This window comes from Harpia harpyja, chromosome 7 (assembly GCF_026419915.1).
Source record: "Harpia harpyja isolate bHarHar1 chromosome 7, bHarHar1 primary haplotype, whole genome shotgun sequence".
Lineage (NCBI taxonomy): Eukaryota > Metazoa > Chordata > Aves > Accipitriformes > Accipitridae > Harpia > Harpia harpyja.
Genome location: NC_068946.1, coordinates 22,443,351 through 22,455,769, shown reverse-complemented (window position 1 = coordinate 22,455,769; position 12,419 = coordinate 22,443,351). Strand labels below are relative to the sequence as shown.

Genomic DNA, 12,419 nt, shown 5'->3' with positions numbered 1-12,419 from the left:
ATATGAAAAAACACTTCTAAATGAATACAAAATGAAACTGAATATGTTAAGATTGAAGCAGTTTGATAGGCAGAAAATTCAAACTCACAGAAGACAGCTCAATACAATTTTGTAAACACTTAAAACCATAATGGACACTATGGCTGTCAATCAAATTTGAATTTTTTGACTGTGTCAGGTTTTAGTGATCTTCCCTTTTTTTTTTTTTTTAATTAAACAAGGTACTTTTATTATTTGTATTTCTACTAGAAAAATATAAGCAGTTGCATAGGTTGCATGCCTACACGTACATAGGAAAGAAGAGACCCATGGGTACTTACCAGAGCTTGCAACAACAAAATCAGGCAATATTTATTAGAAAAGTAGTTAATATCAGCCACTTTTCATTGATCGACATTCAGTGTTTATACTATTAGACCACATAAGCTCTCACCATGTGTCTCTTGTTAAAATAATTTTTAAATTTTGACTCTAAGCCAAGCTAATAAAAACATCTGGATCATGAGAAGTTTATAATCTTCTAATAGAAGATTATTCAAAAATTAATTTCTGGATTTTTTAAGCCAAATTTATAACCTAACACTACACTGTGATGAAGACATGCAGAAAAAAAAAATCATAACGCTATGTCAGAGTGCAAGAAAACATTTTTTACATTTGTGCATTTTACATTAACTTAACTATTAATGTCTTTATTTTAGTTTTCTGTACTTACACACATTTTTAATTTTATTTGTTAATCTGGGCCTGTTCTGTGAAAACTGGTGTCTTGACTGCTTAGCGTGCCATTTTCAGCTCTGAAATACTTGAGAGCACACTGTCACAGACAGTATTTGACCCACTACAACCAGTACTATTACTCTTTCAAATACATGTAAGAATTATTTTTGTGTCCTTCAGGTATTAAATACTTGCATATATGACCAGTGAATACATGTCATTTACATTATCACTACTAGATACTCTATGTCAAATAACATCCAATACACTTGACTCATCATAAAAAGCAAGTGCAGAATAATGTGAACGATCTATCTAAAATTAGTTACTACAATAAAATGAATAACCCAGGAAGAGAGAAAACTTCACCAAAATAAAGACAAGTATCTGGCAGAGAAGATCACAACACCAACACGTTTTAAAGTGGTATGTATGTACATTTACACATCAGTTTATAAGGAAGGATAACTGGAGTGGGTAGCATAGACCAATTAAGCTAAATCTGTACTATTTATTGTAACTATACTGTCAAATAAACCCAATAAACCATTCATTTTCCCACCCCTCAAGTATTAGACCATAACTGTACAGGTTTCCTAATAACTGTACCCTGACAACAAACAGACCCTTGGCACAGCTGGACAGGTTTTTTCCACCACTCTGCCTCATTTATTTTATGATATACCAGCATATTTAGAAAGCTCTTAAGTATATCAGATATACCTCTTTATGTTTTATACAAAGAAGAAAAGCTTTCATTGAATTAAGTTTTTTCAGGGTCGGCAAGATCAACATTTTCATCTTCTTGAACACCAAATTTTTTGCAAGGACTATGAATATTGTTATGCCCCCCAACATGTCTAAAGGCTTCCCACGTTAATTGATCACCATAGAATACCTTCCTTCACCGAGCATTCAAGTCTACTGTCACTGTGTGTAATATTCTGCACGTGGTTGTCAGCACTTACAGGATTTATATAGACTGTATTTGCCCAAACCTTTGCTGTTATACTAGGAAAGCTTTTATCTAGAGATGGAATCTTGAAGCATACAATAAAAATGACTTAAGATTAATCCCTTGTCCTCTGGTGATTCCTTCCACAGCCATCTGCTGCCTTCTACATATGTCACTCTGAACCATTCCTCTTCATCTCATTTGCACCTCTAACAGGCTACCCTCCCCAGTTAGTAAAGAGACATGAGAGTAGGCAATTGCTAACGCAACCACTGATATTCCTGGAGTTGACAGGCTTTGAGAATTGAGTTTAAGGTTTAAGAAAAAAAACAGATCAAAGCACTAAAATCTATCCATACCACAGGCAACAAAGACTTTTCCCAGTCAATGTGATGTACAGAAAGCTGTGTGGTTACAGAGCACTGAATCTGTACTAAACCTGTACAGGAGCTAAATCTTCTTCTTTCAAGCACCTGTATTTCCTTGGAGACTTGGAAGAATTTACCATTTTATCTAATATCATTTTTCCACAAACTCCTGTAATTGCCACTCCAATTTTCTTCTGATGACATTATTTGAAAATTGTTATAACTATGTAATTTATGTAACTAGTAATAAGGGCAAATGGCTGTACAATTACAAACAAGGGAAAAGGTCCTTAGAGTTTTTTGAAAATTTTATTTCATCAAAACTGGCCCACAGGATGTCCTTTTGCTAAAGCATTTTTACTGTAGGTACATGCTTTAAATTGCTGGAACAGTCTGGAGTGTAATGCAAGTACAGTTAGAACAGAGCTGGGAGTTAGGGCACCAAAACGTAAATACATTGTAGTTCCAAGCACATGACAGTTGGAGAATCATTTAAGCTGGTAAAAGTATGACATAGTCATGCCTAAAAGTAAACCAAACAAATGTACAACTTAACATGCATATATGCTTTATTATTTATTATTATGAATAGCAAGGACTAAACATAACATTAGAATTCAGGCTCTGCTCCAAGGTGCGTACACCAAATTCTTAAGGAAGTCAGAACTGGGTATGTGATGCTAAGAACCCTTTTTTCCCCTAAAATGTTAACATATTACATATTTGGATGAAAAGATTACTCCAAGCATCATCTCTTATCCACAAGTAATCGTAATTTGTGTCAGATTCTAAGGGCAGTTGTGTGCAAGATCATGCATACCAACAGCTGCTAAATTCAGTACAATGTATGTAAATTTTGAAAGACTTCTTATATCAGTTTCTCAGAAAGAGATAAAATAATGAATATCAAAGGAGGTAAAAGCACTCTTAACACTGAAATACTGCAATAATCTCTCTATAGCTATCAACATGCTATTATTAGATAGATCTGTCATACATGGTGAATTCAGTCATGCTTAACAACCCCTTAATTTTCTTGGGACTCTAGGAGCCATACACAGCCTTCGAGATATGCAAGCAACACCTCAAACAGAATGAATGCAGAGGAACTGAGGGCAAAACATGGGTTAATGAAGCCACCTTTTCCAGAAAAAAAAAAAGTCAGCCTCAGATTAGATTGAATATAAATGTGAATTACTTAAATCACTAAATAGTTAGTAGGAATATTGTAGATTGTAAAGCAGTTATTTCACAAAAAATACAACTATTAAGTTACTTTTTACATGTGACCCTCTATGTCATTTTATTCAGAGTATGTTTAGTTTGGTTAATTATTCAAGTGATAAATGGTATCTTAGTGGAAGCAGTACATAAAATAATCTACTTTTAATCACACTGAAAACAAATAATGGAGTGTGATAAGTAAGATATGTGTCCATTAGACGTGCAGTTACCACATGCAAAAATGTTAGTGCAATGCAATACTCTTCATAAGAACATTACAGCAAAAAAATAAATAAAAATTAAAAAAAAAACCAGCAAAAACAATCCCCCAACCTTCTAACAAATATCACAATTGCATGCAGTAAACAAATCCATGTTATCTATTCAGAAGTACACCATTTATCAAGAACTATGTGCCTTCTGCAAGAGGCACATGCTTGTGTTTTGCCTTATGACCAGTAGGGCATGTTGTAATAGGACTAACATTTTGACATTTCAGACAAATGTGTTAAGTCAGATTTTAAAATTCACTATTATCCAAGTGAATTTCAATGCTCAGTCAACCTTTAAAAAATATTAAATGTGAATAAATTTACCTGTCATACTTAAGGCCATTTTCTTTCACCTACAGCTATTAAAGATAAATGTCTTTAAGCAGGAGTTCTTACACCTTCTTTAAATATAAAATAACAGAAAATCATGATCTAAGTAATTTTAAAATCAACAACTTGGAAATAGGAGGTAGGAAACACACTGTAGCTAAGGGACTTTGAAACATAACCAAGAAAAAGGCTGTAAACAATATTTTTAGACCTCCGAAGTTAACAGTATTAGGTTTTCTACTTCAAAACTCCAGGGGACTGACATGTTCCCCACAATCCTAAGCAGGTACCCTTAGAAAAAAAAAAAAAAAAATAGTTTTTTATACCAGTGGCTACCAGAAAAAGGCAGAAAATACAAGTAAGGTATCTGGCAAACATTAGCATTACATGGAATTTATGCCATTTACAACTTCAAGAGATATATTCAGCTATTCTAAGGAAAAATAAAATACAGCTTTCCAAAGTCTCAAGATCATGGACTAAAGATGTTACGTCATTATTCAGCTGTGGTTTGCTCAGCAAAATACCGGTAACTGTTCCCAAACACACTTATTTAAGAAAGCACATTTAACACCCCAACAGAAACTATGTAACATAGAAGTTAAACATAATTTAGTTGTACAGTATGTTAATAGCGGACACATTCAGTATTAAGACTGACGTGCAAATATAGCTGCATTGTTCCTGTACAAATTATACTATCTTCCATTTCTTCTGCACAGCAAGAAATACTCTTGCCACTTTATGCTATATAAGAGCATTAGACGTTCAGAAACATATTTCTGAGTGCTATAAAGTATATTCCTGAGGACATACTGTTAGCATTTAACAAGTATGAGGCAATTCTCTCAAGAGAATATCAAGTGTTGTGCAGTTAAAGAAGGAAACAAAACTACAAATGCTAAGGAAAAAGAGTTTTTCAGCTGCACTGTTACTGTTTAAAAACTGCTAGTCTAATATTGCATTTGTTTGGATGCGTTACTATTTCCAAAACATCAGAGCTTGTCTACCTGCTAATGAGTAAACTGCCATCAGATATTGCACACATAAAATGAAAACAGTTCATAATCTGTACAAGATACTTTTTCTACACTCTGAGAGAAACTAAAAGTGAACTTTTTACCTTGATTAAAGATGTGATCACAATTGCTCCAGCATTCACCATAGGGTTATGAGGCCTGTCTGTGAAATGAAGTTTTCAATTACAAATATATCCCAAGACGCATGTGTCAAACAAAACCAGTCAAGTGTTTAAATGAAAAATGATAAATATTAATGTATGGCTTAAAGCTATCATTATGGAATATAATCCTAAATTAAAAATACTGTAATCCAACTTTATACACAATTTTTAAAATTCTGAGCAAAGTATTTGACAGCTTAGAACACACTCAGCCTAATGCTACTTAACAGTCCAGTAAATTAATCGGTTTGTCATTATTTCTTTTCTTGAAAATTTTTAATCCTCTCCAGCATTCCAAGATTTGATCAATGCAACATTTGCAAGTGGAACAACCCCTAAAGGACCTTCCAATTTTTCTTCCAAGTTAGCAAGTCTCACTGATTTTAAAAGTGTTCAAACAGGTCCTTTCAAAAAAAAAAAACCCAAACAAAAAAAAACATTTCCAGTTCTTGAATTTACTTATTGCTGTACAGGAATACAAAATCCTGATTCTTTTTAAGAATCAGAAGTTTCTATTGGCAGCTTCTGAAATAACAATTAACTCATCCTCATGAGAATTTAACTTACTTTATCATTGACTTGCACATACCTGCTACACTTGAGTTTTTCTTTTTAGCACTAATCTCCCTATTAACAGTATTTTTTGCATTCCCAGTCATTCTTGGCTGCTCATGTGAATGAATCATCTTTTAATTTTTTCTTCTTCTTCTTTTTCCAGAAAGATTTCTGTATCAGCTGTCTTACTTTTCCCAAATACAAGTTTTCATTCATCAACATCTACCTCCTACAGTTATCTTTTTTTTTTTTTTTAACTAACATTTTTGCTGTGTCTTTTAATTAGGATGTTGATTCTTGAGGGTTCTGGTGTCTGAAAACCTCAACCAATTCTCAATACTTTAATACTGAAACAGGCTTGAATTCTTCTTTTTATTTGCTGTTACTTTATCTCCAAATCTGAAAAAAATACTCATTTAAAAAATACACAAAGTGTTCACTATTTTTATATATAATACACACACATGCACACTAAAAGAAACGCGAGATGATTGCTTTCTGGAGATTAGTCTGATATTCACAGCACATACACACACTTATCCTCCCATGAAAATTACACTAGTCATGGTCAATGGCACCTAGCCATCTATGACTATCAGATCATCTCCAAAAACGAATCATCGCAAGTTCCTTTTAGTATTTTTCAGAAAAATCAATATTAAAAAGAACTTTTAAAAAGATCTATTAGCGAAAAGGTAAGACCAATACCTTCTGTCCAAAAAAGTAAAGCTCCCCTAAAACACAAACTTAATGTCTGTATACTACTTTTAAAGTTGTTAGTGCCATTCCTTTTCTCTCTGAAACAGACTCATGAATTGTTCTGATTTCATCCGATTGTACTTAAGATCCACCTATATTGAACGTCCTGTTCTACTCATGTCAATAATGCAAGCAACTTGGGTCAAATATATTTGATTAAAACCAGATTCTGCGTAGGAAAAAAGTAGCATTTCCCTAGCTTCCTAGCTCGCTCTCTCCTTAGGGACCAGAAACCTGAACACCAATCAAAGATGTTACAAGTCAAATGACTTAATCAGAGCATCACAGACTGCTGGTCAGAAGGGACATCTGGAGGTAATCTCCTCCACCCTCCCACTCAAAGCAAGCCTATTGCCAAGGTTACATCCTGTCAGTCATGCCTTTATCTACCTGAGTCTTGAAAACCTCCAAACATGGCAAATCCTCTACACCTCTAACAATCCTGTTCCTCCTAGGGGACAAGTTTACCCTAACATCCAACGTGCACCTCCCAAGCCACAGTGTGGGGCCACTGGCCCTTGTCATGTATCACCTGTCACTACCAAGAAGAGCTACACAAATCTTCAACTTTGCAACTGCTCTTCAAGAGTTTTAAGTGGCTCCCAGGGGAGCCCCTAACCTCCCCTTTCAACTGCTCCTTGGAAGTGATGTGCCCTGGACCCCACAGCACTTTGGCAGCCCTCCACTGGAGCCCTCCCTAGTTTTTCAATATTCTCCTTGAACTGGGGATCCCAACTCCAGACATATAGTCCAACAAAACATTGGCCTCACGCATGGTCAGAACACAGACACCCTCATCTCTTGCTCTAGCTATGATTCTCTTTTTTTACAGCTTCCTCTCATCAACATCAGGTATCATTCCAGCCCATAAACACGTCAACAACTTACTTGTATACAGCCCATTCTGAAAGTAGTTTTACAAATGTTTTGCTCTTGATTCTTCTGCACATCTCTGGTTTCAATCTGCCACACAGTATAAAGCAAATAAAAAAATTCCCAAACCCCACATCACATGTATATTTGAATAAAAAGGATGCGTAATGTTTATTTAGCATTCAGCAACTCAAAAGCGTATCAATGTGCTAAGTCCACACACAGAATATACCCTCAGAGATTCTACTGCATCTCATTTCTCTGAAGATGTCACCACTAACTTTCAATGTCGCAAGACATTCTTGGTTACCTTTTCCTCTACTCTGAAGATTCCTGTCTCTCACTGCTTAAAATCTCAAACTATGTGTACCAGTTCTGACCGCTTTACAACCAATACGCCTCCATGTGCTGCCCTCACATGAAGAATGGCAAGAACCTTCTGATGAAATGAAGCATGGACTTTCCTAAATGTGCTTCTGAAATGAAGTTGTGTTTTGTTCCCCCCTTGACAAATCGGCAAGGAACAATCACTGTGGGAGCCTTAGCAGCGAAGTTGAGGTACAGCAGTCCCACTTACCACACACTAACAAAAGCTCTTCTTTGAGGGTCTCTCCTACTGCTGCCTAACACCAGCACATCACAGAGCTGAGTAGGACACCTTCCATTAATCCACTGCTGCCTCTTCTAAGCAGAGTAAATCCTGTCAGGGTACCCAGGTCCCAAGAAAGCAATTCTCACTATTATCTGCATAGCACCAGATAATACTATCCAAACACTTCCCATACATAGATATCTGTAATTGACAGATAACCCTTCTACCTTGCCACAATAGCTATAGGATTCCTAGAGAGATGGTTGATGCTCCAAGCCTGTCAGTGTTTAAGAGGCATTTGGACAGTGCCCTTAACAACATGCTTTAACTTTTGGTCAGCCCTGAAGTGGTCAGGCAGGTGGACTAGACTCAGTTGTAGGTCCCTTCCAGCTGAAATATTCTATTTTATTCTACAATGAAGAACCTCTCCACAGACTTAAGATATACTGGCCTTTTTTAAGGGCCAGGATGCCTAAATAACATCTTACATTCTGAAAGATTCCTGCTAATTTCAAAGAGGAGATGTCTTCCACTCCCATCAATAATACTGCTGTTCCCAGGTATTTTTTCACCTCTTAGGGATGTATAGGTTCTGAGGCTACATTAATTTTTAAGGGAAGTCATACACAGGTCTCTTTCTAAAGCAGCAGTAACTACCAATTTACTTCATAGCGTGATCCATCAGCAAGGGATTCCACATTGTACAAGGACAAGGAATTAAGATTGATACTGTAATTGCAACAGTTTGCAAGAGAAGATTGATACTGTAATTCCAACAGTTTGCAGAGAGGTGAACAAACTCATCTATTAATCTTTAGAAAGAGGTATCAAACTCTGCAAAGCTAACTGACACACATCACTAAAAACAAAAACACACACATACCCTCTCTATATATAATCAAATAATAAAGGCAATGATCTGCTCAGACTGAAAAAAAAGTCTTTTACGCAGCTTCTCTGCAAGTGTCTTACATTGCTGTATCATCTCATTATACTCTGGAGTCAATTCATCTTTTTATCCTTAATGAAAAGCACAAGTTATAATAACCCTTTTCCTTTAACTGGAGTGCCCTGATTAAGTCTAGCACTGATTCAACGATTTGTCTCTTGCATAAACAACCCACCTAACAGCCTCTGAATAGTGAGTATATTCTTCACTGATACAGTGCTCTGTTTTTCCTGTGGGAAGGAGATACTTGTCTAGAACAGCCTTTTACATAGAGAACTGCAATATATTTAACAGGTATATCTAAATTCAAAATAAAATAAAATAAAATTTATTTAGTTACCTAAAAATATCTCCACTAGACATCACTATTTAATGGTGAGAAGTATCTATTTTTTTAATACCTCAAAACTGCTGGACAATTAGCACGATTGCTCTAGTAACGTGCCATGCAATTATGCCATATGCAAACTAGACCCTTCCCCTAACAAGCTCAAGTTACAGTGCTTTTCCTCTAACAGTTCTTCTGATCTTTTTTGTCCATCATTGGCCTTAGGCCTTTCTTGTACAACTGGCTTGCAGTCTTTGAGCACAGAAAGCAGAGGTTGCCACACATAAACAATACAGATATTTTAACACACAAAACAGTTCATCATGGCAAGCTCTTCCTGAAATGACATGTTTGAATATGTTTGTCCAATACATAAACTTAAAGAAAGAATTTCATCTTTGGTTAACAAAATCCTTCAACAGAATAAACAATTCTCTGGCAATCAACCCCTCATTCAATTACAATGCAGCATTTATTACTGGACTAAGTTCCACAAACAATTATATTACTGGACTAATTCTACAAATAATTATCATCAGGAGAAGGTCACACGTATGGATAAGAGATACTAACTGTACATATATACAGGTATTGTCAGACATGTTGCATCATGAACTCAATCGGCATGAAGAAATCTACAAACAGCTTGACGACCATAACCAGGAAAATTATTCCTGATGATGCCTATTTCAGACACATTTTACTATGTAAAATTCCTGATTTACTTCAATCAACTAGAATAATAGGGTTTTAATTAACATGGGAATTGCTTTAGTCCTCCAGAAATCTGAATTGTTCGATGGGCTATATGTTCCCTTTGATAAAAGAAGTTTCAAAATGGAATATTCACAAGGCTGCAGAAGTTTCCAAATTTCCATTGCAGAGCACAGATCTTATTCAAAATGTACATGACTCATAGTAACGCTTTTTTGTTATAAGTTGGCATTTTTAGCTATGATTTAAAATTGCCTTGTAATATTCTCCATTCTTTCCAGCTTGAATCTCAATACTAGTAAACAAAGAAATGGAAGAACATCCTGTTTTAGCAATCTTTAATGTACTAAGTACAAAAAATAGCTTCACATGCATGTCTAACCAGTTTTCAAAGACCTGCATATCACTTCATAAAATCCTATTTACAAACATGAAATTCAACTATATCAGAATAATTTGAAAGATAATAAATATCTATATTTATTTTTAAATCTGATCTTCCAAGTAGTTATGCATGTTCAAACTACCAAATACTCTGCATATCCAAACTTTATAAATCAATTTAAATCTACAAGTAAAGTGTAATCCATTCTTCCCTCCTCTTTCTTCACTCACAGAAACTCAATCTTCCCTTTCTCTCCCTATAACTGCAATGTTCCTATTTATTAGACTTCTACCTTTTGTTTTAGTCTTTCATTTAAAGACAGTATAGGTAACAGGCTGTTCAGGTTAGTTCTAACACATTCTTCTCACGTCAGTTGTATCAGCAACACAAGCACATACTTAAAAATTATAATTTTTATCATGTGAATTAGTCTTCTCTACTAATTTCATGCACAACTTTAAATAATTCCAGTTCTCTTATTGCATAACAGTCTTATAAACACTCATAAAGTCTAACAGTAATATAATAAAAAACCACAGCCTAACAATTCATCTTCTCTCATAGTTCAATTTTAAAAGTAGCAACAAAAAGAAGAGAATAATTACTATATTTTCTGGCATTTCATTAAAAATAAAAAAATAGTTAAAAAGAAACCCCCACACCTATATTGATCCAAAGGGAAAAATAGGCAATTTTCAAAATGGTCTTCTTCACACTGTACAACATTGTATTTGGAAAAACTAGGAAAGCAAGACAGCAAACCTTGACAAAATGCTTAATGCCCCCTTGGCAATATACATGCACGTTGGTATTTCATTACCACTTACTAACATAATAAAAAAAGAAGAAATAAATTGTCAAGATCTATTATATCTGTAAGTTTGGAAAGATGATTTTAAGGTATGTACTAAATATAATTATGTATCATTAATATATTAGTAATATAGATATTTAAGTCAGAACTGAATACAGTCCTTGACAAAAATATCATCCAAGCCTTACACTGTTAATTAAATATTAATTGCAATACCATGGCAACAGAAACATTGTTCTCTTACTGAGAAAGATCTGCTAGAAGAAACATTTGTGCTTCAGAGATAACAGCCAGTATTTCCTCTAAAGCTACATGAGTCATCCTTCTCAAATTTTTGCCAGTGTTTTTAAAAATAACATTTTCATGCTTGAGAATTAATACGAAAAAAAAATAATCTAGCTAAGTACTGTATGAGAAATTCTTGCTAAAGCACTCCTGCCACAGGAAAAAAAAAAAAACACAACAAAAAGCCCCCCTTGTTTTGAATCAGTAGCCAAATTCAGTTTAGAATAATCTGTGGGAAGATGTGATCAATTTTGCCTTCTGGAAACTAGCCAGTGCTGGCCTTTGGCATCAGCATCTGCTTCTTAGAGGGCTGAGAAGGAAAGTGATAAACATGTTTCTTAAAATCAGTTTAACATCTTTGATTCTTTCAGCATCATTTTACAGAAGGCATGATTAAGGAACACTTGCTACCAACTCAACTAAATAAATATACATTTCCAATACCTGCATTATCAAAATTCTTTGGTTTTTCGTACAGCTGGATAACTAGCAAATAGAACAGAAGTAATAAAGCATCTTTTACTAACATTCTAAATCAGGCAAAAGTGAGTGACAAAGGATAAGCACACCTTGCTGATGGCAAAATATTTTGGGACACTGTCTAATAAGACGACTTAAGAGGATACAGCAAAATGAAAAGACTCGAAATCAAACTGTGTAGCTTGTTTTATAATTTTCTAAAATTGAGTATTTGCATTATTAAGTATTATATATCTCTTACCATCTTCATTCAGGAACAATTTGTTGAATCTTAATCCACTAGGCTCTTTACCAACATATCTGTGCACATATTCTGTGCCAAGATCATTAACAGCAATAGCATATTTCAAAGGCTTTACACAGGACTGAAGACAAAATGGAACTTTGGTATCGCCAACAGAATGCCTGGGAAAAAACACAAGATGAAAAGGTTTGAAATTTCCTGTTTGCCAGCTGTGGCAAGTAGAGTGTTAAATGCTTCATCTATACTTCAGCATACTAGACTATTAAAAAAACACCAAAAAACTCAGAAGCATATTATTACTAAGTCTCATTTTAAAGACCATAACAAAACTATTTAAAGGTTTTAACAATTTCCTCCATAAACTAAGCATAACAAAGTCAGTTGTGGTG

The 12,419-nt window shown here is 34.7% G+C and overlaps 1 protein-coding gene across 2 annotated transcripts in view; it reads right to left on the bottom strand.

Moving 5' to 3' along the window:
* The window catches only part of GLS (glutaminase), a 69,141-nt gene that overhangs the window by 38,518 nt on the left and 18,204 nt on the right, over positions 1–12,419 (bottom strand). For both annotated transcript variants that reach the window (XM_052791506.1, XM_052791505.1), the window contains exons 6-7: positions 12,028–12,191; positions 4,993–5,051 (exon numbers count right to left, since the gene is read on the bottom strand). In XM_052791506.1, coding sequence (XP_052647466.1) covers positions 4,993–5,051; positions 12,028–12,191 — 223 coding nt within the window. The remainder of the gene's footprint in view (positions 1–4,992; positions 5,052–12,027; positions 12,192–12,419) is intronic.